We start from the raw sequence: 26,945 nt of genomic DNA, 5'->3' as shown, positions 1-26,945 counted from the left end.
CTCCCTAAAAGGCGATCGCCTCAATTTGTTCGTTCACTACATAAAGGAGACAAAAAATGTATTGTACGTTGAACAGCATGAATAAAACAATATTGTCGCCGGGATTAATCCAGTCACCGTGATTTACATATTATTTTAACGTTCCCTACTTGTTTACAGCATAAGCGACCCTCACACTTAACTGCCTCTGTGATAGAGAACTTCATATACATTTTATTATTCGTTAATTTTATACCGTTGGAAATGTTCAGCAGTTTATTTAAATCCAACGTTTCCAGACGCATTAATAAAAATGTTAAATGTCTGTTTGCGGTTTAAAAAATACACAGATCAAGTATTTGCTTCTTTTCAATGTAGACTCGTGGCTGCGCGACTGTACCTAGACGAATTTATTTCTGATTTAATTTTCATGAAAAACAATATGAATAATATTGTTTAAAGCAAGTTACATACTAGGTAATTTTAGGCACTATTACTTGGATGAAAATGTGACAGAAAACAGTTAGAACATTCCAAACATAGCTCACGACCCTTCAGTAGGGGCTCAAACGCAGCATACTTTTAAACATTCCCAGAACTTCATATCAACATCATTAAAATTTCCGCTAGATGAGTTCGCGACATTAACATTCCCGTATACAGAAAAAACGAAGTAATTTTTACGTGTATAATAAAAATATCTCGTACAAATATAACCTTGTCTATGAGTTGTTCAGTGAGCATTATGACATGCTCAATGAACACGTTGAAATGAAGTCCGATGTTCAAGCTGTACTTTTTACACTTTCACGGTTCTAACGGGTGATTTTTTAAGAGGTATAGGATTTGATTTTCAAAAAGAACACAAAAAATTTGAAAAATTGGATGAAATCTTTATTGGAATCGATAGAACGATCAATATAATTTAATGTTTGAAGATAATTTCATGCAAATGCTGGCCGCGGCTCCGATTTAGATGGCACATTCGCAAGGCCCAATTTCGGCACACTCTCTCCAACATATCAGCCGGTATATTACGAATAAATGCTTCAATATTGGCTCCCAGTGCGTCAATCGTTGCTGGTTTATCCCTGTAGACATGAGCCTTAACATGGCTCCACAAGAAATAGTCCAAAGGCGTTAGATCACATGATCTAAGTAGGCGGAAAATTGACGGGCCCAAAACGTGAGATAAACTGTTCACCGATTATCACTCAATTAGGCCATTGTTTCGCGTGCCGTGTGGCATGTGGTACCGTCTTGTTGATACCACATGTCAGGCATGTCCAATTCTTCCATTTTGGGCAAAAAAAATCGCCAATCATCCCACGGTAGCGCTCGCCATTCACAGTAACGTTTCGGCCATTGTCGTCTTTGATAGTAAAATTCAATAATATGCAAGCGTTGTTCGTTCGTAAGTCGATTCATGGTTAAATTATAGACCATACTGAACAAGTTTGACAATGATACAAGATAAAATTCACGCGTGATCTGCTAAAAACAGTGTTGCCAAAAAGATACCAGCTAAAAAATCACCCTTTACCTACTCATGAGTGGAATTAGTAACGGTAATAAATTATACTTCAGATAGTATCAATCGATGCGAATATCAAATGCGATAGAAATAGGTACATACACGTAAAGGACAGTGGGTAAATGTTCATTAAACGTTTTGATGATTTTGTTTTTCTAGCCTTTGATATTCTTTTATTTGAGTTAAAATAAAAATAAAGCCATCCTGTTTTATTAGTGTATCTTGCGCTGATACCTTTTTTAATAACGAATCAGTTTTTAAGTATCTAATTTAAAAAAAACAATTTCAAAAACTGTGCCATATGAACAAAAGGGAATGGAGGATAAGATGGGATGACGGTATTCTGTCGTCATTTTACTATATCGTACTAAACACTAGCGGTTAATTGCAGTCTGTATTTACGTTTACAATTAATCACATCGTAGGCGTAAGTACTAAATGACATAAGCACTCATCCGTTCTGTGAATCAGACTTAACCTGCAGTACTTATAAATAAATATACATAATTTGTTTTCAGCATTAAAAGCTTCATAGTATGAATATTTATAACGGGAAAACACAGAATACATGGCGTATAAGAACATTTACTACTAAGATACACAAAAATATAATTCCAGCTGGATTTCTGGTTCCTAATTAATTCAATCTCTCTGATTGAATAAAAATAATTGGTCCAGAAATAATTCCGTACTAAATAGAAACGTAACCTAATCGCTTGTATATTGTGGACATTAACACGAAACTAAATTACTTAGTTCTCCGCCTAATGGAAATAGTCCACTTTCGAAGAAAATTAGGGCCATTTTGTCCTTGATTATCTTTTGTATATAAACATTTTAATTAATCTAATCACACATCAATAGCTTGGTTTATATTCCGTACTTGAACTTATATGAACTGACGAATTATGATTCCATAAATATAAAAACGAATCGCTAACCTAACAAACCGAAAGCGGTTTTTTCTCAAGTTATAATAAACTTAGCATCATTTGAGGGCTTACGTAAAAGGTCCCTTGTGAAAGATTTCGCCAAAGAACTGAATAGGAGAATATCTCGGTTGAATAACCCACCGCTATTTATCACATTTATATCGAGGGACAAGCGGAAAAAATGGATGACAGTTTCCTAAAATTGGTAAGATATTAGATATGTGTAATTTGTCGTGAGATGTCTGAAAACGGTATAACATGATCGATGGAGATATTTGTCACTGGCTTCTACGAGAAGCTATGGCCGACTTCGTTTCATCTTTCAGCAATACAGCTATTTGTATTTTTATCCGTGAAATATTTTAGAAGTTGCTGAAGTTCCAAGTTCCCTAAGTTGTTAAAGGCTATTAATAAGATTGCCTGGAATATATCTTTGGAACGTAAGGAATGTCCATTACCTATAGATATTTATTGTCCTGCTTATTTTTTACTTAACATTCAAAAAAATAGGCTGAAATTTTTAACATTCCTTGAATACTGCTTATTGGTTTGCAATAAAGAATATTATAATTACCAGTTTCTCGTTCTCGTCTTCCATATCCAGTCGGGCCGCGATGCAGTTTCTGGTGTCGAGGAAAGCGCGGCGCTGCGCCGTCTCCATCAGCGAGTGCATCAAGGCTCCCACCACGTTCACGCACACAAACACCACTACGTTGCCCACCATCTGTTAACACGAGAGTAAAACGTCTAGCATAGTAATTTGTGGGTATGTATATAGAGCCTGAAATATCGCCAGCGACGACGCGAACGTGACGGAATTGTCCAATGACTTGCGATGGATTGAAATAAAATATTCAGTTAAATAAGGATCTACTGAAAGTCAACTTCTTTAAACCGACTCCGGGGCCCTAGAATATCTACTTATTCGATAGTTTCTGAATTTGAATCTGTTCCCAATATCTTAGTTTTACATAAGTTGTAACACGTTTTAAAACTTATACAGAGGTAGAGCTGATACCTATCAAAATTTAGAATAACATTGTCCGATGTATGCATGATATCTTGACACAAAACTTTAATGTCTTTCAAAAATTCTACACAAGATATGCATTTGATTTTATTATTATTATACAGCATCATATTTTGAATACTTCTTCTAAAAAAATATGAATTAAAACATTTTTATTACAAAAATATCATCACGGAATGGAGTTATATAAAGAAAAGCTTGATAAATAGAGCGTCATCCATCAATGTTGACTGCAAATTGCCTGTCAAATTGGAAAGCAGACCAGCCGTGTGTTTTTGTTCGATAAATCCAGCCATAGTCTGTGCAATACAACGGAATAACTTTAAAATTATCTTACAATTACTTTATAATGTATCTGTCAGGACCGTAACATAACGTCAGCTTTCAGGAAAATAAAGGGTGAGACATGTTATTTTATACCACCCACGTTCACATTTATTACGCCGGTTCGGCTTTTAAGTCGAAAGTAATAGGGACGAGCCTATTGCCATCAACCAGGACTAAATCCGGACTTCGGACAGCGACAAAGACATTCCATAAGGAAAACGCAATAATACTGCCAGGACATTTCCTCATGCTCAGCAGTCGCAATTGATCTGCCACGCAGTCAAAACTTATTTTTCAACAAAATATATTTAAAATAACCTGAAAAACAATACGGCGATATTAATATGTATTACAATCCGATATAATCCTATCGATAAAATAATTGTGAAGTACGAAAAAAGGCTATGAAGCGAAATACAAACGTATACATTTGAAGCGAAGTGCAAACACATACAAAAAGGAATTCAATTAAACATGGGAGTGAATTGAAAACACTCGCTGCTTCAAAAGAACGCTACGAGGGCTGGTACCTGGTTCCGTGTACGTTTAAATAACACACACACACGTTCACAGCACAGAACAAAAAACACTATTAAAATGAGCACGAACCACTTCGGGAAGCTCATTAATATAATTAAGTTGTTACGTGTTCCAACTCCACAGGGAAACAAGAGAAAAAGTAATTTGTAATATTCCAAGTTATTAGGACTGGATCCTTTTTAATAAAACTAGTGTAATAAAACGTGAGGTTGATGACGTAGCGATTAGGGAGTACCTGCAGAGATTTAAGATCTAACCCCAGGCGCACACTATCCCCTCGTGTAATAACTTTTAGTCAGTGCACTTTAGTACCAGTATGCGAGTCAAACGACATAATTATCGTGAAGCTGTTTTATAGTCGTCTTAGCAATGTAGTATAAATTACCGATAATAAATATTTAAGACGATGTAATTTAATGTATCTATATCTAGCTAAAAATTCACGCTCTAGAAGGTAAAGCTTATTGCAAGTAAACTGCCATAATAGGAATCATGACACACCTATTATAACTTTATTGAGCCACTGATCTGTGTGGCCCAGCCACTGAGCGTTTAATTTATTTATAGCGTTTATGAGATAGGCAACGAGCCGTGCACTATCCAGCCAGAGTTATGCAAATAGAACCTGTCGCCGCCTGCGTCGCCTCACTCGCCCCCACAATTCGACTCATCTTTCAATTACTAAAATATTCAATGTCAACCATCTTCCATACATTTTACAGTTATTCAAAATGAGCTTAATAGCTCTGAGCGGTAACGTAGCGTCCGCCTCGTGGCAGCGATTCAGGTATATTTTATTCAAAGGGACGTGAAAGGAAACAAAATGTAAAAATAAATTAAGTTTAAAATATTAACGTATAATTTTGAACTGAGTCTCGTTTTGGTTTGATTGTAACAATAGCACGGTCCATTTACAATTTAACGATGAATAATTTTCAGTGAATTTCAGAGTTTTTCCAAGTAAATAATGTTTAAAAGGGCTCCATCAAAGCGGCCAAGTGTGAATGTAACTTAAGTCATAACTTATTCTGAACTCAACAACCTTTTCAAATATTTATTTCGCAATCACTTTCTTTGAATCTGAATTAAAATAAAAAGGTATTCTACATCGCATGAAACATAAAAAGTAGGTACTTAATTATCTCACCCTCTTAAATAAGTAGGTAAGTACACTTTATCAGCTATTACAAATCGAATCAGTAATACAAAAGCGACGGAACCCTACAGCGTCATGTCAAATGTATCGGTGAAACGGCTCCTCCCAATAAGTGTATCTAATAAGAACGTGATCGTGCGTTTCACAAGACTAGATAGTTTGACAAGAAAGCTCACCTGTCCGACTGCATTACGTGAAATTGTAAATGACCGCGATCAGGCCGCAAGACAAGACGTGTTTATTAGCATGCTGCGTGTTTAAGCGCTGGCGCCTGCAGAACACTTTCTGATGTACTTAATGATAGCTGGACAGGTGAAGGATTAATGTTGAAAGCGGGATTTCTAGTTGAAACAGGTCAATCGTAGAACTTATATCTAAAATATTAAAAATACTATTAATACACATTATCTTACGTAAACCTAGCGTGAATAACAGAGTTGTAACATTGTTGACATATGTATTATTCCGTGGCAAAAGTAGAAAAGGATGGGACAGAAAATCATAAATCATTCGGGCGCATGACATTGCCACGGTGTAAAAGCGACCGATCGAATTATACGAATTTGCATCAGGTATTATTCGGCCGTTCGCAATCCATTTCTGTTGCACACGGTGGAATATATTTTTCAGCAACGTTTGAACATCCGAGCTCATGATGCGCGCCGAAAAAACGCGTACAAATATTTAATATTTTGCAAACGGATTTCAATGTACATATTTGCTTTAGTGTTTATTAGAAATCAATCAGGATAATCAAGTTCTGAACAAGTTCATGACATCAGTGACCTGACACGGCTAACGATGGGACTTTGAATAAATTTCTTGTTGTATAAATACATTATTATTATGGAAATACGCGATGAAGTCGCTTCGGTGGAGACATGTTCTACCATGTTCCGCAAATGGGTTTTGGCTTCCCCTTGAGGCTGAACGGTGACACGAGCGCGACCTCGGCTACCCAACAAATATGTATTTTATACACCAACATGAAGACAATAAGAAATAAATACATAAGAAACTTCTAAGAAAACATTGTATTAAAAAATTATGCTTGGCCGTAGGTAACCGTATTTTTAGGCAATGACTGAATTAATTTGGACACCTGTTTCAACAACATGATTTCAGGTTTGTCAATAAAAATCACGTTTTGTGAGCGAACAAAAAAAAAGAAATGGTTATTTGATTAGTATCTAGTATCTAATAATAGCTAATCGATTTTACTATCGAAAATGTGTAAAATTATCAGCTGGCTAGGGGTTACGGCTTTCATAAAGGCGCCCGCTGTTAACAGTGAACTTAATTAGGCATGATTAGGATTAGCATACAGCAGTTGCTGATGCTCCCATCCTTATAATTCCCTGTTCCGGAGTCCATTAGTGGAAGTGATAGCGGATCTATTCATGGCGGAAACCCCAGCAATGAGTAATGAGCACTTAGCTTAATCTATCCACCGTAATGCATCTCGAGTCGTATGCTCTGCTCTCCTACCAACAACCGCTCCGAAAATAAACAATGAGAGTTATTTAAAATCTAGACGAAACGCAAAGCCCGCAAAGGTCTTGCTGAACATTTGTTACAGTTCACGATATCAATCATGTTTATTGCCAATTAGCCCATTCACTTATAACGCGTGCATATATTTGAATGTAGTTAAATACCACGTGTATATAATGAAGTATAGCTAATATTGTCGGATGATTGGCAATTTCAAATTGCAAATTAGATACGCGTTAAATTCAAACATCTGTTTTATGATAACGTAATGAATGGCCATACATTTGGATAAGGGGGATTAGGATTTGGCAAAAATCTCTGTTTATACACAATATATGAAAAGTACCTACTTATGTAATAATTAATAAAGATGTGCAAAACATGAAAAGTCCGAAACCCAAAACTCCCTTAATTTGGTTAAATGTGAACATTAAGGAACGTTGCCCTAACATACAGTACCAATAAAAGAGCTTTATGTTACAAAAGACTGTTCGTATAATTTAAACACGCCATAGAACAGATTCTCACCCTACCGCGCTCGTTTTCGCACTTAAAATCGTATAACTTACTGTAACTACGTTCAGGAACATTTATTAAACAGGATGAATGCAATAATAAGCATTGAACCATAACAAATCGCACCTAATTCTACCTACAAGTTGGCCGATTGATTTATATAAACCAGATGTTACAGACGTAGTTACGACGCAGTAAATAACCATACTATCTGTCAAATAATATGTTACTGTCTTACTATTATGTTACGTGTTCATGAATTTAGCAGTTAAGGTCGTAACATTCGAAATTTTGGACATGACACAGCGACATGAGCGTTAGTAATTCGTAACGTCTAGTGTGTTAGCAATTAAAATGATAATAATAGTTATAAGCGCAGATTATGATGGTTTTAATACAATTACGTCTGTTGCTAATTTAGTAATGACGACTTTAGTGAACTATTTTATATGCAACTCCATAGTTATAGAACCATAGTTTAGTCTTTAAAAGAATTAACCCACACCCCTCTAGAACTTTCAGAGATTCACATAGCTGTTTATAATTTAGCTTTGATAGAGTATATCTATCGTCTGTCATATTTCTCACACACAGCTATTGTTCAACATGTCATAATGTTTATCGGAAATCTATTCCGATTTAAATGGCGCCGGTTTATAAAACGTCGTTTGATTAATTCCAAACAAAAAGCTTTTATGCGTCCAGTGTGATGGACGTAGCCTTCGTCAATATTTATAAGTGAGTCTATTAATCTACACGGTCAATCGCTTATTATGTTTTTCCGTCATAGATTGGAACGTCACTATTTTGATATCTTCATCGTTTTGATTTTTTTCTTCCTCGGCTCTTTCTTAATAATAGTGGCTACGGATCACAATAGTTTTTTTTATTCCATACTGATTTTGTAGGACAGTCGATATCTTGCTGAAGTTGACTCTCTTTACTCAATACAAATTCTTGAGTCAACATCAGCCAATGTAACATTGACACTACATGATTGAAAATACATGTTATTCTAGTCTAGACGCTACTGTAGAAATAAGTATGTAATTTGAGTAGAAACACTTGTTCTCGAAACAACATTTATCTATTTTGACTTACAAACTATAACACATAATTTAAGAAAATATCATTGCAATAAGGCCATTTTATTACAGCTCGCAGCAATGCAAACGACAAGCTTTATGTTCAGCTCAGTGGAAACGAGCGTTCCTGATGTGTTTTTAACGAGATGGCTACATGAAGCCATCTAAATAAATAAATATTAGTAGAGAGACGTAAAAACTTCAGAAATAGAGGAACAATAAACGCTACGTTTTATTGCATTTTTATATACTAGAATTTCTAAATGCCTCCCGTCTGATCTTGAAAACATTCCGACTTATGATTATACGTGGGATTTATGTTGGTATAAAAATTTTAAGCTTTTGAAGAACCATATTAATGTGTAGCTTACTGTTATCTAATGCATTCCATTTACATATTTTTGTATTCAACTTATCTGTTGTACATTCGAGGATAGATTGAGGGATATGGCAAGTTTGTTTAGACGCCAAGGATGACGTAAGCTTCGCACGCGAGCTCAGTAACCCTTATTACGGTGGAGTGAGGCATAACAAGCGAGCCCCACGGTGGGCGCCAAGAGGGCAAGGCTACGACCTCCACTCAGTTCGTAAGTTCTTCGAGAAATCGTGCAGTTATTTAAATCAAATTTACAAGGCAACAACTTAACATGGGTAACTAAATTATACTCAAAAGCTATTTTTAGCAACAGCTTCCTCCTTTTAATATCGAATACAACCTCTCGATACAGGTTATTCGATGAACTAACTTTATTCATCAACGCCTACATTCTAGCAATTTTAGTACGACAGGGCTGTTTTTATGTTTATTTGTACATATTGTTTTAAATTTTTTACCTCAAAATACCACTACCGCGACTATCTCAAATATTCCACGAATCTCGAAACATCGCCAGCCAAAAGAATAAAAACATGATATTATGAACGTACTGGCTGCGGAGACATTGTGATACACAACAGCTCTATAAACTAGACGCTGTGGCAGCAATGAACGAGTATCAAGGTTAAGGCTTGTGAAGCTAACATATTGCGAGCTAGTAACCCTAAGCTCACACAAATGTCTAGCTTTATTGCTGTGTCGAGTCTCACGAAGAACTTCAATCGATAAGTAGGTGAGGTTCGTGCTTGGCTACGCTTGTACGGTTTATTGCAAAATATAATTTATAGTTAGTCTACATAGAAAGTTACTAAGTCCGTTACTTATGGTAAAGGCTGAGATTTGGGAACACTGACCTGCTGCCAAACGTGATACGGGAAACGATTAGCGACGAGTGCTGATGCGATGGTGTGCGCGGTAGGAAGGATGATGCCAAAGGCCGCAGCGACGGGCGCCCCGACTGGTAGGAGCGCGTATGCGGCGAACACTGCCCACACCACGTGAGCGGCGCCTTCAGCCGCTGCCCCGGTGTTCCAGGCTGGCAGCGTGGCGGCCAGGGCGACACCACCGCCAGCCAGGGCCAGCCAGCAAGCTCGAGGTAGTCTCCGCTCCGGAGCCACGCCGGCGCGCCCGCACCACCACGCTAACCCACTACATAGTAGTGCGTGTGCGGTCAATACGCCGACCTGAACAAAACAAATGTTGTTGAGATCCTTTGTACAGTATGAGAAAACTTCAAATTGATTACCTATAAATAGCTACAATGGTTCATCAAAGATTTAGGTCGTCGATATGAAATTACTGTTATTTCTTAAGTACTTGGTTTCTCATCTAGGCATAATGAACTCGTCTGCATAAGTCACATGAAACGTCTCCTCAGCTTAATTTAAACTACAATAAGCTCTTACATCGCAATTGATGGTCAAGTAATTTGGCATCGCTTATGACACCGAAACCTATTTTCTGCATTCAACTACTTTGAATTGCACTGTGCGACTTTCTTTGTGCCTGATTCACATGGTCTTACAGTTCAAGGTTAGCCTTTAATAAAATTTTAATGCTCTTAAAATTATCTACTGGGGTTTTGTTTATTGTTCACTAACTAATTTGTCATTTGCCAAGCTAGAGGTAGGCAAGTATTTGGGCCTTAGGGCCTACAAAACGTGTCTGTTTTTTTACAAATTTACCTGTGGTGCTCTCCGCCAGCCACGGGTAGCGTCGACGGCGGCGAGCGCAGCTGCGAGCAGCGCCCACAGCGCCAGCGCGGAGCCGACGGAGGTACGCTGCAGCTTGCATGCATAGCGCGTACAGCTCCTCGAGCTCGGCGGACTCGAAGCGGCGCCGCGCCACCAGCCGGGACAGCGGCCCGCGCGCCGACATCGCCTTCACCGCATGGTCCATGCCGCTGCCGCTGCCTCACCTCGCCGCCGCTCGCAACACCACCCGCCGCTTCATCTAAAATAAAAAAATGACGTTAATTTTCATACCATGGAGGTGTCTATTTCAAATATTTTTAAAACTGGTCACAAAACCAATGGAAAGTTATGCCATGAATACATTTCTTTACCGCAATTGCCACCTACGTAGCGTTATTTGAATATTTTATTTTAATGTGTAGGAGTAGGAGCAATAAATGGTTAGGTCAACAAGAAATACTCCTACAGACTTCTATTTAAACAGCGAAAACGAAACAACAGAAAGCTTTCATTGACTTTCAAAAATTCTTATATTTCAGGACAAACAGAAGTAGGTAACCAGATAACATTATGGTTCGTTCACAAGATCTTAATAATGCTTGACGACAACACCATATACGCCATGTAATAAAACAATTAAGAATCTGTTATTGTGTTTACAGTCCTTGAACTTCCGTGATAACAATTTGTTTCTTTGAATCACTAACAAACAAACAACCCGTAATTGCTTGTGACAGAAATAGGAATGTAGGCCAGTAGGATGTTTACATTTTTGATGAAGGAACATAAACGGAGGGCTTGGAGTACACAGCTTGCCTCCACAATACACTCTTGTATTGTTAAAATATTGTATTTTAGTAGCAATTATAAACACGTTAGTTGGTTAATTCTGTTGCACCTGTGGCTAGTCATGTATTTAAAGTTAAGTTCGAGCATTACGTCGAAGTACAGAACTTCGACTATCTCTTTGAGAGGAGGAGGATATAACTTTGATGCAACTCTACTAAATAATAGAGAAACGCAACGCAACATGAAGCTTTTCAGATTATCTAAAAAAAAATACACTCACAAACTTGTAACAATACAACTAGCCTTTAGAACATCTATGTTGGCGGTTTATATTTGTGTGCTTCATTCTCGATACCGCTGATTTACGGTACTTTAATAGTTGCTCTCAGAAACATAATACTGATAATTTTAATGTATTTTCAATTCAATAGTATGTAAGGATTCATTCAAGTATTGTGCATAGAGATACATCTGTTGTTTCGTGGGAGTTGCTTGTCGATATGGCCCGCGGGTAATGTTAGCAAGTCGTGTCGGGGCGGAACATTGCACGAAGCTTTTAAACCGATGACTGAGTCTGTGTTGCATTTAAGGCAAATATTATGTTCGGATGTCGCGTTAAAAGTAAAGTTTTAGCAATAATTATTTATTTATTAAGCCAATTCACATTTGTATACTAGAGTATTAGACAATACCTCAAAACAAAGCTCCACTAGCTGCATAAATTATTTCAATTTTTTTTTGTGAAATAGATGTTCACCAGGCTGGACACAACCTTATAGTGACATTTTCATAAAGCGACAGTCACTGAATTCTAGATTTAGGATCAAGAATTAAGTGAAATTCCGTGTAAACGAGCGAGCGACAAATTCTCATGTTTTCAAAGGGTCTCACTCCGACCAAAGACCAAAGTTTAAAGGTGCTCCATAGCTCGCGGTTGCGCTACAGGGCCGTTCATACAGAAACCAAGGATGGAAAGAGCCTGGACTTTAAAAGCAATTCAACTTCATAACTCAAACAGCATATTTAATGCTCGGTTAGCGAAAACACGCTCATGTACGTACCTATACAAGGATATGAAGAGCATTAAACATTCTAAGTAAATTGCCTTTAGTCAACGGTTTTCTTAAGTCCTTTGTAAACAAAACTAGTTCATCAGTAAAGTTACTCTTCTTGGTTGAACCAAGTTTTAAGATTAGAACAAGTCCGCTAAAGCCTTAATAGATTAGCCTCAATCACCGCGTCCCAATTAGTTGCAAGACTATTGCGTAGTTTCAAACGCTAATCCTTGTTTTATTGATTGTAGAAAAGAGCGATGAGTTTGAATGCAGGATTAAATTAGCCGCCGACACGGGCGAGGCTAGACGCGTCGCACGGAGACAATCGAATTAGCATAATCGAGTCGCGTGCCTGCATCCGATACCTAATGAACCATGATACCGATGTTGAAATTTTTACCGCGCCACGTGTTGGTGTTACACGCTACTGTTGCATAAGTTAGTGCATCGAGACTATTCGAGACGCTACAGACTATACATAGAATGTTCCATTTTAGTTTACTGATTAAACGTGGGTAGCATTTTACGGGCATTATGGTTTGGTATGAGTATGCAGATTTACAATCGTAACCTTTATTTAATCTAGCCTTGCTCTACTAGGATGGGGTCGGCTTCCAGTTTACCTAGACGAAGCTAAATATCAATATTTCACGTGAAACGACTGACCTGACCTTCACTGCCCAACTACTGTATATAAAGCTAATTTTCTCATGAAAATTAGAGCTATCTGCAACGTGTCACAAATGAACAGAAGCAAGAAAAAACACAATGGAAACGTAAACGAAATTCAAAAGGTAGATGATATAATTTGTGCTGAAACGGGACATAAAAATACCACTTTCGAGTAAGCAGAGCCACTCAATCAGAATGTCAGCCACCGTTGTGAGGACTTGGCAGCCGCACAGTGTGACCGCGCTGCGCCAATAGTTTATGAACAACGTAACACGTGGTAGACCAACACACTTTCATGGAAGAGCTTTTTAAAAAGTGCATTTCACGTATGCACTCAGCATTTTATATTAAAACGATTTATATTCCCGATGGATCCTACATATTTCAAAGGGTTTCCGCATGAAATTGCTATCGTAAAATATGTAGGTAGTAGGAGGAAGGTACGAGTTTCTCTTTGCAAACCAAAGCCGCTTCGTCCTTTGAATAAGGCCTGGGTGGGTATTGGAAACGATAATTTAGTTCAGACATTGGTAACCGGCAGAAAATTCGATAACCTACGCAAAGGGAAACAATCTACTTACTGAATTCAATGAGCTCGACTTGAAATATTGTTTCTTTGTCGAAACTGGGTATTTATGTAACTACCAAAGAGTACGGAAGGAATTTGCTACAACTTCACAATCACCACTAAATACCTCGTATATTTAAAGCTTCTTAAATGTGAGATAACACGAACATTGTAAGAGTCCCAAACCAAGCGACCATTTCGTCTGGCAATACAACCCAATTAGAGATAAAACGAGGCGCAGACGTCCATTACGGAGGAAATTTCTTTATCTTTATTGAAATAAACATGTTGTCAGGCAAGGGCCTAATATTGCTTTTATGAAATTTTCTGTGTTTTAATAGGAATTGGAGTGTGATGATTGTGATGTAACAATTTTTGTTTGTTTGTATTAGAATACTCTCTTGATGGTAACGAAACTGGCCAGCATGGAAGGATTAGAAAAGAAGGAGGGTTTAATAGAGGAAGAAAGGTTTTAAAACGTGACCATTTACGATGGTTTTCATTTCACCTTTGTCTTAACAATGAGGTTCAAATTAAATCTTTTTGAATTGTTATTGCGGATTGAACCTCGCCGAGATTGAGAACGTATTTGTTAGGAAACAGTTTAAAACCGCTGGTAAGATCGTTGGAAGAGGGGAAGGGGGTTCACGGTCGCCGGGTCAATAAACCCCGCAGGCATAGCTGTGGCGAATAAAACGCGCCGCGACGCCAGCCGACGACTCGAGCTCTCCACGAGCCGCACTCATGAATTTCAGTCAATGAAAGCGCAGGTTGCGGCCAAACAAACCTTTATTACGATACCCAGATCCGGTGCATTCGTGAGTTCAAATTGCTCTCCGGTGACTCATAATGCCTATACCTATGTATTTGACCGCATTACCTGCGTATCTAAAAGTAGAAAAACGTTGCACTAATTAATCTAATTAATTCGCTACGTATAATGCATACCGTAAACCGTTAGGTTCGAGGTTCGCAATAGCTTAAATTTACAATAATTTGTTCGGTCTGACATATCTCTCATTATAAAAGTAGCTCACACGTACGCACATACAAACACGAAACGGACACCATTAACTATAATAAATTGATGAAAATTGTTTGTAAACCCTCTGGTAAAGGCTATTTCTTCAAATACCTATAATTTTCCTTTAGATATCTATTGATCATATTTTCTTTATTTGAAACTATTCGGAGAGAAAACTTTATAACAGATAAAAATCCCACCCGACTTAAACAACTTGAAAACTTCACAATACATTATTATTTTTAAAAAGGTAAGATTCCTAAGTAAATGTTTATGTAGAAAAAGATCTTTCAAAGAAATGTTGAAACATCTGTGGCTGCTTCATAAAACCTTCTTTTCAGAGGACTGAACCTTATACTGAAGATCACTGGATATTGTGAAAAAATAATATTTGATCACAAGGAACGGAAGCGTGTCAGTCAAAATCTTTGAAAGAATAGAATACATACTTTGATTTTTATGATGAAAGCTACGTCTGAAAGTATCCCACGTGATTTGAATGACTGCGAAGAAAGATAACAGGAAACTCCAAAATAAAAGAAAGCTAACCCGCTTCTCATGTAATGTTTCTTTATTGTGAGAAATCTGAAGTAGCCTCGTTTTCAAACGTAGCAAAATTTAATGTCAGTGGTCAAGTATACGTATAATGTATGCGCTTTTAAATCAATAGGTCTGACAGACAGGTAGCAGCGGCGACCGGCAGTAAACAGGTTAACATACCAATCAAATGACGAGCCAGTATTGATTTTCCTGGTCTTCACCCTAATCATGATAATTTTACTGTAATCGCCTTCGATTTCATTTTGTGGGGATCGACGATTATTATGAAACCAATGTTTATTTGTTGAACTCCTTTCTGTTCAACTTGTGTAAAAAGTCCTTCAGTATTGCTTAATTTAGGTTATTGTTTTGGACTTCATATAAACATGGAGTAATTTTTGGCTTCATAACATTTGCGCGCATACAATTACTGTAATGTAGGTAAATCTGTAGCATATGAGATAAAAATCTTTTTTACAATCCAGTCAAACGAGTATGTATGTATGTTGAAAAAAGACCCCTCACAAAATCTAACGCTCTGGCCATAAAGCGTACAACAATAAAACATTAACTAATTCTAGATGAAAAAAAAAAAACTAAACACTTTAATTACTGAATTAAAACATTGCCTTGTTGAGTTGAAGAATAAGTCAGTGGCAATTAAAACTGAGTCATCATCATTGTATTTTATATGTATTAATTAAGCTGTGCCCACCTCCTTATATTTTCATGTATTCAGAATATTAAACCTAGAACCATCTGAGGTATGAAATAGGAATGCATTTAGTTCAAGATTCCAATAACCTATAAGTAGGGATATATTGCACTGAAATCCACGGTGACCTATTTCTCTCAGTCAAATCTCACCATATCTACTGGGAATAAATATGTAGGTAAGACGTTTCCCACGGATCATCTGCTATGATTTTCGGGTTAAAAATGCTAAATGATTTGTCTACACCTCGGTTAAAGAACCGAAAATAACATTTTCTTATGAATTAAGGGTCAAAGTTCATTTCAGTTCATAAATCAATTATTTGTATTTATTTATAAACTGCATGTGGCACGCGGGCCATTCATCATAAGAGTGTGTAGTGCACTAAGTGGACTGCATAATTGTCGTGTTTCTTACGGTAACGACAAAATATTCTTTTCAGTATAACTAATAAGCAGCTACATACTGTTAAATAAAGTTAGTTTATAATACTTACGTGTTTTTAGCATCTAATATTATGAGCATTAGTCACGCGAACTTCTTGTTTTTAATTATTATCAGATTTGGTATCATTGCATTATTAATATGTAGGTATAATTAGCAATATCATTAACCTTTTTATTAGGGTAAGGCTGACTTTACACTTGTGAGTTATTTCTGTAAGTTTCGAAAAGGTATTTGATTTTAAGGGTGTATTATGTAACATACCGTATCATTTATTTATCTAGAAGGGCAATAATTATTTAAAACCCATTTTTATTTGTATAAATATTCCCTTAATTCTGACAAAAGCGTTTACAATTTCCACTCGCTTCGAGTTACTAAGTCGTGAGTTACAAATGTAAATCTGGCCTTACTTAACCTTGATTCTAATCTTATATTACACTTTATTCGTTTTTGTGCATCAATCTACCCAGTGTGTACAAAAACGTGTCAGTTGTGATGTTTATTCGGTAGGAAGCTGTCTGTCATAAGTTCATAACTCAATGCAGTAAGCACCGGCAGCTAAGCACAGTAATCGCATTACCGATCATATTAGCATGGTAATAGAATCAATTACAGATCCAGACATAATAAGCTCTTTGTTTATTATATGAAGTGACAATGTAGAACATGGAAGGATAGTAAACGAACCAACAGACAGTGACGTCACTCATATGTACATTAGGAACCGAATGTCCGCAGAACAAAAGAATGAAGACACCATTCAACAGTTTACAACTAATAGTTTATTGTATTCAAACCTAATTCAGTTCTTTAATGACTTGATTATTTTTAGCGAAAATACTAAGAATTCACTGGCGAAAGTATGAGCATTTAAAGCTAATGTCGATGATAAGATGAGTGACGACAACACCGATGAATTACAATAACAAAAAATACACATGAATTACCTAATACCTACCACGAAGCAAAACAAAAAGGTTATGACAGCTCGTTATTGTAAACAGTTAACGATTTGTAAACACCAAAATTGTGAAGATAATTAAGTAACGAGGGTTAGCTTCTTAACGAGAGATAAAGGTGTTGACTTTACCTTCAAGTATCATTAAGTTAGTAAAATCGTACAAAACACGTTCCGTCTTACCACAAAAACTTTTAAACGTCAGTTTATGCCTTGTCTAAAAAAATGTCAAATTATGACGTTGACATATGGTTCATTTTGCAGCCAAAATTTTATTAGACAAGTGTAAAACAGGGTTTAACCGTCAAATCCGTAGCGGACCCCAATCGGGGTCTGAACATCAATGTCACCGTAAGCTCGGTTTAGACCCCAATTGGGGTCTGCGAATCAGTCATATGCTTTCCTAATTATTTACGCTCATATTTATTTTCTTTCCAATCAAACCAAATTTGTGAGTACTAAATAAAATAACTAAATAAATTTAAATTATTTTTACGCATTCAAACCTTTCATATTTAGCATCCCGTTAGAAATATACCTTTTTAAAATCCAATCGTAATTACCGGGAATTCTGATCGAACTCGCCATGTTTGTTTACATTAGTTGTTTTTTTAAATTTGAAGACGCATAGACAAGATGGCGACGGTGATAGAAGTTTTGCATCGAATGATCCGATTCGTTAAAATAAAGAATCGATTTAATAATTTTATATTATTTGATATTATAATATTACTAAATTGCACTTTTGTATACTTACCATAATCTGAAAATAAATTAGGAAAAGTAAATTTATTTTGAAAAAAATGCTAGAAAATCAGTGGTAGAAAATACGTTGTAGCCGGAATAAAATAATCTTCGGTTTTTAGGGTTTCTGAAGACGGCAAATGAAGACTTATTTATTTCTTCGGGTGTTTTATGTGCAGGATTCCTGTAGACCTGCCAAACTTAATGGCGATTCGTTACTTCCAACTTTTAACTGAGCGGCAAAGCAATTTGACGAGAGCCGTAGTTAGGTGTAGTTATCGCAAAATTTTATGACGATTTTATTGTTTGAAAGGGCAAATAGTTCGCTGTTCATCGAAAGCTGGTCCAAGAAGGAAAGATGGCCGCCGCCGACTTATTTTTAACCGACTTCCCAAAAAGCGGAGGTTCTCAATTCGACCATTTTTTCGTATGTTTGTTACGCGATTACTCAGCCATTTATTTATCGATTTTGATGATTCTTTTTTTGTTTGATAGCGTATACTTCCGAGGTGGTCCCATTATCATCAGGTCAGGATCTGATGATGGAACCTTGAGAAATCGAGGGCGACTTTCGAAAGTTGCAGAAATACATAGGTTGAAATCTTATCACTCAGGTGTTTGCCTGGTAGCACTATTCAACAGTGAAGGCTTTGAGCTGACCTGATGATGGAGACCAGTGAAGGTCGAGGGAACTCGACAACTGAATATTTAAACTTTCTCGTGTTTGTGCTTATATTATTCGTATTTACGAGGCCTCTGCAACAGTGAAGGAGATGTAGACGAGAGAAGTTCGGTTGTCGAGTTCCCTCGACCTTCTCTGGTCTCCATCATCAGGTCAGCTCCAAACCTTTACTGTTTCATAGTGTTATCAGACATACATCTGAGTGTCAAGTTATAACCTTATCTATGCTTACAATTTTCGAGAGTTGCCCTCGATTTCTCAAGGTTTCCATCATCAGATCCTGGACCTAATAACAAATATGGGGAATATACCCTTTCGACCAAAAACAAACATCTAAATTGAGAACCACCTCCTTTTTGGGATTCGGTTAAAAATATTTGGTGACTTTAAAATCAATCAAATCTTGTCATTTATTTATTTAGAACATACAATTTACATTTTTAAATATTAAATATAAAAATAAAAAACATTTAAAAATATAAAAAATAGGTTGCCACCGATATCGGGCACAGGGTCCAAGGTACCGGTGGTTAGGGTCCCAGAGACAGAAACCTCCTCACAATACGTGCCGTATCTAGGAGTACTGCCTTCTGAATCAGTCCCTTGATCCAGCCGCCCAACGAGAGCCTCCTGAGGTGTTCGTCGAGGCTCTTGGCTATTAAACCATTGGCCGTAACGACAATCGGCACAACAACAGCCGTGTCGACACTCCACATGGCGACAACCTCGTGCGCTAAGTCGAGATACTTTATTTGTTTCTCTTTCTCAGCTTTCACAAGGTTCTCGTCATGCGGAACGGCGACATCGACTATCATCGCGCGGCGCGCTAATCGATCTATCACCACAATATCAGGCTTATTGGCTACAATAGTCCTGTCAGTGATGATAGATCGATCCCAGTACAACGTGATATGGTCCTTTTCGAGAACTGGGTCGGGCGCATACTTGTAGTACGGTACCTCAAGGTCTACAAGGTTGTATTGCAGAGCAAGCTGCTGGTGGATGATCTTGGCCACTTGGTTATGTCTGTGCAAATATTCACCATTAGCCAAACGAGAACAACCAGATATAATATGTCTGATAGACTCACCCGGATGGTGACATGCCCGACATATGTCAACCGTCCCGTCTTTCACGATATATCTCCGGTAGTTATTCGTAAGGATAACTTCGTCCATAATTGCACATACAAACCCTTCGGTTTCTCCAAACAAGTCACCGAAGCGTAGCCAAGATACGGACGCTTTGAAGTCTACATCGGGGCCATGAAGAGCCCCGAAGAAGCGTCCGTGTAGCTGTTTGCTCTGCCATACCTCCTTGCGATCGTGGGTAGTTAGTACGACAGGTTTGCGCCAGTTCTCATTTGCCAACGACAGCGGGGTGAGTCCTCTGTCCACTGCCACCATATCACGGTGCATACCCACGTCGCTTTTGAGAAAATATTCTCTGAGACTGCACACCTCGCGGTTGTGGAGCGTCTTTGCATTTAAAAAGCCTCGGCCTCCACATTTCCGTGGGATGTACAGTCTCATCACTGACGATCGTGGGTGATGCATTCGTTCTGCGGTCAGCAGTGTGCGGACTTTTCTATCCAGGGCGTCCAATTCAGTTTGAGTCCATTTGAGTATACCGAAAGAGTACATCAGGACTGGCATGACCCAACCATTAAAGGCGCGAACCTTGTTGCCTCCCGATAAGGAACTTTTCAGGACCTTATTCAGGCGGCCAAAGAAACGCTCCCGTAATGACAAAAAAAAAAAAAAACAATCAATTATTATTATTGTTTCTCATCATCAAATAAGTACATTACTTTGGTAGTTACAAATTGCATTATATTTCAGAACACCAGGCTTACCCTCCGCCGAAACAAAAATCTTAGAATTGTTGAGAAATAATATAAGAATAAATTAAAATTCCGTAATAGGTAATAAAAATTCCATTAAAGTTAAAAATTATTACAAATGACGCAACACCAAAATAAATAATACATATAAAAATTTAATGCTAAAAACTTTCATAAAACTTAAATATCTCTTTCTTAACAACAAAAACAAATTGAACCTATAATTTAAAATTAATAAATAAAATTGAAATAAGTTGCTATTAAAAAATAGGTATGTACCTATATATAAAATTGGTATTCGATTATTTATAATAAATATCCGATTTAGGTATCGAATGCACACCGCTGATTGAAAAAAAGAATACCTACATACTCCATTCCAAAGTCTACTTCTCTTTGATCTTGTAAATTGTTCATTTTTATTGTGTATTTTATGTGCTGATTTTTTAGTTATTGAACATAAATAAGTGCACGAAATGTATTGCAACGGATTGAAAATGTTATAAATATGATGTTTGTGTTGTGTTTGAGAAAGTGATGCGATTACTTATTGGTAAGTTTTCACCAAATTTGAAATGCCTAACTTTTCGATAGACTTAAAAACACCGTAATTATTATCTTTTTCTGAATTAACTGACCCCATTTGACCTTTGCACGTTGTTGTCAAATAAGTGAGCTCTAAAGTTATAGTTAAAATACTTCTGATCAGGCATTACGGACTTAGAATTCATGTGTTGAAAGTTAGTACAAATTTTTGACTTCCATGTCGCGATTCAAAATATCCCGCCGAATCAACGGTAAAGTCATATGTCAAAATCTTGTCGAGCAGAGGGGTTAAAGTTTTGTAGTAAGGCCCGTTATGTCCAATCATTCAGTGATTTACATACAGACGACAACAGGGATTGAGGATATACAACATTATAAAGCAATGATTACCATAGAATATGCAAATTATATTTATGTTGACGATGAAGAAACAAATGCACGGTGGGATACTCGTTAGTGGTAAAATAAACTTGAAATGTTATCTCACCCTTAGTGCAAATATCCGTTTGTAATGTCAAATATTCCATAAAGACTAACAGTCGTTAGTTTGTTGGTAGAGCTTACGTAAATCATTCATAGGTTAATCACCTAAAATTCTTACAATAACTTCACCTTGTAGCTTGAGTGTTGAATGACAGTTTTTGTTTGATTTTTCATAATTGTTTTAAAGCAAATAAAGGTACGGTAGTTTGCTTCATAATGATTTTTGGTCATTTGGTCGGTTTTGAAATACCAGGAACATTATTTGAAATCTCATGTAGATACATTTTATAAGTGAATCTGTAGTGTCAGAGACAATAAGACATCTTAGTGCCATCTTAGAGTCATCTAAGCAATCTGGGAAATCAAAAAGTCATTCAATTAATTTATTCACTTCGTGGGCAATATAGCGTTAATAGCAGACACGGATATAGAACCAGTTGTAAACACACAGTCAATCAAATTAAAAACGTCTATATTTTTATTGGCTTCATGAACGATATGTTCATCAAGAGACGACGTTTGTGTACGCAGCTCAATATTTTCGCATGGGAATGTTAAAACGTTCTGCGTACATGAGGATCTGTCATCATAGGCCAGCGGCGCTGGATGGCGACACCAAAATAGACTGTCACCTCGAAATATGAATAAATACTGAGGGATATTCACAGTGCAATAACATTGCTTCCGTCTACAAAAATAATTCATCACGCAAATGTTAACGCCCACATTGTTGATCTAATTTATTTAAAGCAACCAAACCGAGTTACATAAATATCAACACACCGTTTTAATAATAAAATTATATATAATTCTACTATATTGACGTTAATCTATCAATGACTTAGGCTTGGTATATAATTAACTAGGTATATGTATATTTTAGTAGTTATCTTCTTAAGATAAATGATGTTATGACCGTAATTCGCGAATGTTTTAGGCTATAAAATAAAATACCGTACCGTACCAGGCCTCCGTCACTCCATGTACTTGCGCGCTATAAGTGCCTACCGCCCAGCCGAGCGGTCTCGGTCCGCCGGCGGATCTAATTCAGTTGCGGTTTTCACAAGCGAAGCGCGCGCACGCCGTTCAATTTTTAACCGACTTCTAATAGTGCTGTTCGTTCGTACGCGCATTACGATGCCGTGTGGTGCCTTATGTGCTGTAACTTTAAAGATTTTTTTATTTTACCTACACACTGATGTATATAATTATGTTTTATCTAGGTTTCTTCTACAGTCAGCACCAATAGGTATATAAAACAAAACAAACTTACAAAAATAATAAAACAAACTTTAAAAAAAGAGAACCGACTTCAAAACACTAAACCGTAAGAAATAATTTATTTTTTGATGTCGGTGCTTTTTCGATTTACCAGCTGTTAGCACCAACATAATTACCAGCTGTTAGCACCAACATAAAAAAACAAATTATTTCTTACGGCTTTGTGCCTTATTTGAAGTCGGTTCTCTTTTTTTAAGGCTTTTTTTTTCATTTCTAGTGAACATCTCCGAAGATCATCATCAAACTAAGAAGTATTATACTTATTTTAAAACGTTCTCCTAAATGTAACAAATCCTTTTCTGAAAATCGCATCGATATCGGTTTAGCCAAACGCGAGATTATCGCGCACAAACATACATACCTACAAACCATACAAGTCAAACTTCTCAGTTTGGCCTGTACCTATGTCTAATCACCTCCTTTTTTTTAAGTTGGTTAAATATTTTATAAATGATAAAATTTTTAACTGCCACATAAAAGTCAGAACATATTCACAGTTCTCAATAACATAGATAAAAAGTTATGTTAATTTAATTTTACCGAAGAGGCAGCCCTGCGATTACTGTGGAATCGCGCGGTGCGAAGCAATCACTGCTGTACGCTTGAGCATTTAGGCGCATTTTAGCATACAGTGGTTGCTGACGCGAAGGAGTAGGCAATTATCGTAATAGGTATTGGAAGTTTTCTACTGAGTGAAGTATCTGTAGTAATCTGTGACCGTACCGTTAATATCTCGGCACTTATAAAATCATTAATAAACATTCTTGTTTTTTTAAATACATTATTGCTTTTACCAGAATATATTACAGTAGTGTGGTACTACATAACTAACTAACACTATACTATAACATAAAACGTGCAGTTGCAACCTCCAAAACAAGATTTTTGAACACGTTTTTTTAGTAAACAAGTTGGTTTTAGAGCTATAATTTAGCTTTATTGTCATGAATACATTAGATTTTTGCAGAATAACATTTAAAAAATGTCCTGTTCCCAAGGAGGTTGGTCCTGTTCTACCGGCTCTTGTATCTGGCTGGTATTCAAAAGATTAGAGATTTAATGGTGCCCTTGCACATTGTCCTTACGTTTGACCTCATTAGCCAAAAGACAGGCGTACATCTTTGTCTAGAGAACATCTGATTTCGATAACAACAAATATTGCAATATAACAACAGTACATTGATCTTTCTTATCTCATTGCTCAGAACTGAAGTATGTATCACAGTTTTTTTTTCATTAATAGATAGTAGTATAATTATTGAACATTATAATAAAAACTTCCGCATTTTTATAAGAAATGCGGTCATTAAGAAATGATCTTTGTGATGGTTCAGAGGTCACCCCAACATGAATATTTTGCTTATTGATGAGGTACCTTAATACTGATTTTTAAGTACACCCCAAGCGTATACGATACTCTGGTGGCTGAATGTTATTTGAAATCGATCCTAATGATTTATGGGATATACCTTCATGCAGCAATTAGAGTGGTATTAAATCCGAGACTTAAAAAATTAAAAGCACATGATACAATTGCGGTTAATGGCTCAAGATCGTAATTCACACCACAACTAAATAGCCTAGAAATTGATCGATGACAGTAATTAAATATTCTTTCAACAAACATGTCAATGTTACGTAAAATGCTGTTTATTTGTTTATCATAATCAATTAGTAACGCAATTAGTCTCCGAACAACCGCACCGTGTGGTTGATGCCTACGGTGACAGGTGACCGTCATTACTGAACCACTTCGACGTATCTAATTAAAACAACACACTTATTCACCAATGTTATTAACCATGTCGCTACCACTAAACGGATTAACTATACCCAACTGGTTTGCTGTCAATAAAATAGCCTTTAATAAACTAGGCTCTAATTATGTCCATGGTTTGACACTTGGTTTATATTTTATCGGAAATCACACATTTAAAACCGGTAAATGCACTTAACCTATATATGAGTACAATTACGGTATTTATTCTAGATTTAATATTTCTTAGCAACAAATTAGCTAAGCCTACGTGTTTACGTTATAGAGTTATTGCGTACATACTATGAGTTCACCTGCATTTGTTATTATTGGACGCGATACTTTAATAAAGTAAAATATTTTATTTGAATTCACAATTATGTTTATTAATACGCACGTAAAATATCAAAACTGTTTTAAGCTATTACAAAAGGTTATCGTGTTGCGTTAATTAACAGCCTGAGTTATAAAATTTTACAAGATTAGCCAATTAATTTTTCTTAAATTTTAGTTATGCGTCATAAATTCGTAATTACACATGTACCAAAATAAATTTACGCAAACAAGTTGTTTCACACATCTTGTCTAAAAGACGCAAGTGCTCACTTATTTATTTTTATAATTCACACGTAGTCCACATACAAAGCATAGATAAGCAGTTCTATACAAGCGCTCTAAGTAGTCTTATAGCCAGTGTAAATACCACTTTTCACACATTTTGTCACATCATTATTCCATAATAATAAAACGTTGATGGAAGGTAAAGGCCTTTTTCAGTAAAAGCCTAAAAGCTGCCGTTGTAGGATCGTGCCTCTCAGGGGTAAATACGTGTCAAGCAAGATTACCTACATATGAGATTGATAAAGAATACGTTCAATATAGGAATTGACCTCAAATGTGTGACTAAAAATAGGAAAAACGGGAATCAATTGCCTTTGAGTGTACATTTTCGTTTTTGACCTCCCAATCCAGAAAAAAGCCCACAGTGCCTGTAAGCATAAGAAATTCTGTGAAAACAACCTCTAACATCCAACATCATTAAAACTGCACGTACATACAACAGAAAAGAAAAAGGTTAATCAATAAGAGATCCATTATCTACTTTAAACAATGAGGCGTATTTGAACCGGAGCAGATAGTAATTAACTTGTAATACCTTACTTATCTTTGGTCCACTTACTAACGAGTACGAGTACATACATATTTCTGGCTTAACCATGTGAGAATGGACTACATTATTCACTTCAGGACAATTATAATTTTAGCCTAAAACAAAGGATTTATTGAACCGTCTCTTTATGCAGTCGAATTTTTATTTTCATTTGTTACTTCAGAAGTAGTTGAATTTGAAATTATTTAATAATAGGTATACGTACGTTGAAAATGATTGTTACTATAAATGTAACACGCTTTGTACACATCACGCTTTGTATTTGATTTGTCACGGAAAATGGGACATAAATTATTCCAGTCCTACTTAGAAGATTACTTATGATGACACTACCATGTGTGGGATAGCATTATGTATTATCAATTTTATAAATGAGTTCGAACGTGTAAAAATGTTCAATAGTCGTATGTGTGTTGATACGCATTTATTAGAATATCCTATAATAATTTGTCATTAATTTAGGTTAGTAAGTTGGTTACATGTTTGAAAAAGTCTGCACCAATGTTTACGTTTAAATACTGGCAGGTAAATCAAACCCACACTGCACCGAAATAAAGAAAAAATATAAAAAAATTGGCAATAAAAATATAAGTATCAAGATGCATAATCTAATATAATGATACTAGATATAATATTGCAGTGGAATGTGCGGTCGGATCTTTATATTTTAGAGCAGCTATAAAACGTTGCAAAGGATACTAAACTCTAAACAGAATTTGTATCGTCACAGACGTGCTGTCTCTAACGTACTTCTCAGCATCTGGACAAACTTCTCCTGTAGCTGAACTAAAGAATACATTATTTTTCACAAGACTAGCATTAAAAACATAGAATTACAATTCTAAGCAAGTATGATTTTTATTAAATCACATTTACATCTCATTTACGGAGTTCTGTCTGTTTCTTTAACTTTCCGAAGTTTAATTTCTGCTTGGCATCAGACAGCTTCCCACGATCACGTTAATTTAATAAAGACCGAAGTAACAATATCGTTCAAGGAAAAAAGTT

At 36.4% G+C, this 26,945-nt stretch overlaps 2 protein-coding genes across 2 annotated transcripts in view; one reads left to right on the top strand and one right to left on the bottom strand.

Annotated features, from left to right (window-relative positions):
• Window positions 1-26,945, bottom strand: part of LOC110369899 (Ca(2+)/calmodulin-responsive adenylate cyclase) — a 75,775-nt gene that overhangs the window by 39,363 nt on the left and 9,467 nt on the right. The window contains 4 exon segments of the mRNA XM_049839353.2: window positions 3,020-3,169; window positions 9,824-10,153; window positions 10,655-10,772; window positions 10,774-10,922. Coding sequence (XP_049695310.2) covers window positions 3,020-3,169; window positions 9,824-10,153; window positions 10,655-10,772; window positions 10,774-10,868 — 693 coding nt within the window. The 5' untranslated portion in view covers window positions 10,869-10,922.
• The window catches only part of LOC110369893 (tRNA (guanine-N(7)-)-methyltransferase), a 124,686-nt gene continuing 114,917 nt past the window's right edge, over window positions 17,177-26,945 (top strand). The window contains exon 1 of the mRNA XM_021325500.3: window positions 17,177-17,187. The gene's annotated coding sequence lies outside the window, so the exon portion shown is untranslated. The remainder of the gene's footprint in view (window positions 17,188-26,945) is intronic.

The sequence above is a fragment of the Helicoverpa armigera genome, chromosome 9 (genome assembly GCF_030705265.1).
Source record: "Helicoverpa armigera isolate CAAS_96S chromosome 9, ASM3070526v1, whole genome shotgun sequence".
NCBI lineage: Eukaryota > Metazoa > Arthropoda > Insecta > Lepidoptera > Noctuidae > Helicoverpa > Helicoverpa armigera.
This window is presented reverse-complemented; position numbering and strand designations above follow the sequence as displayed.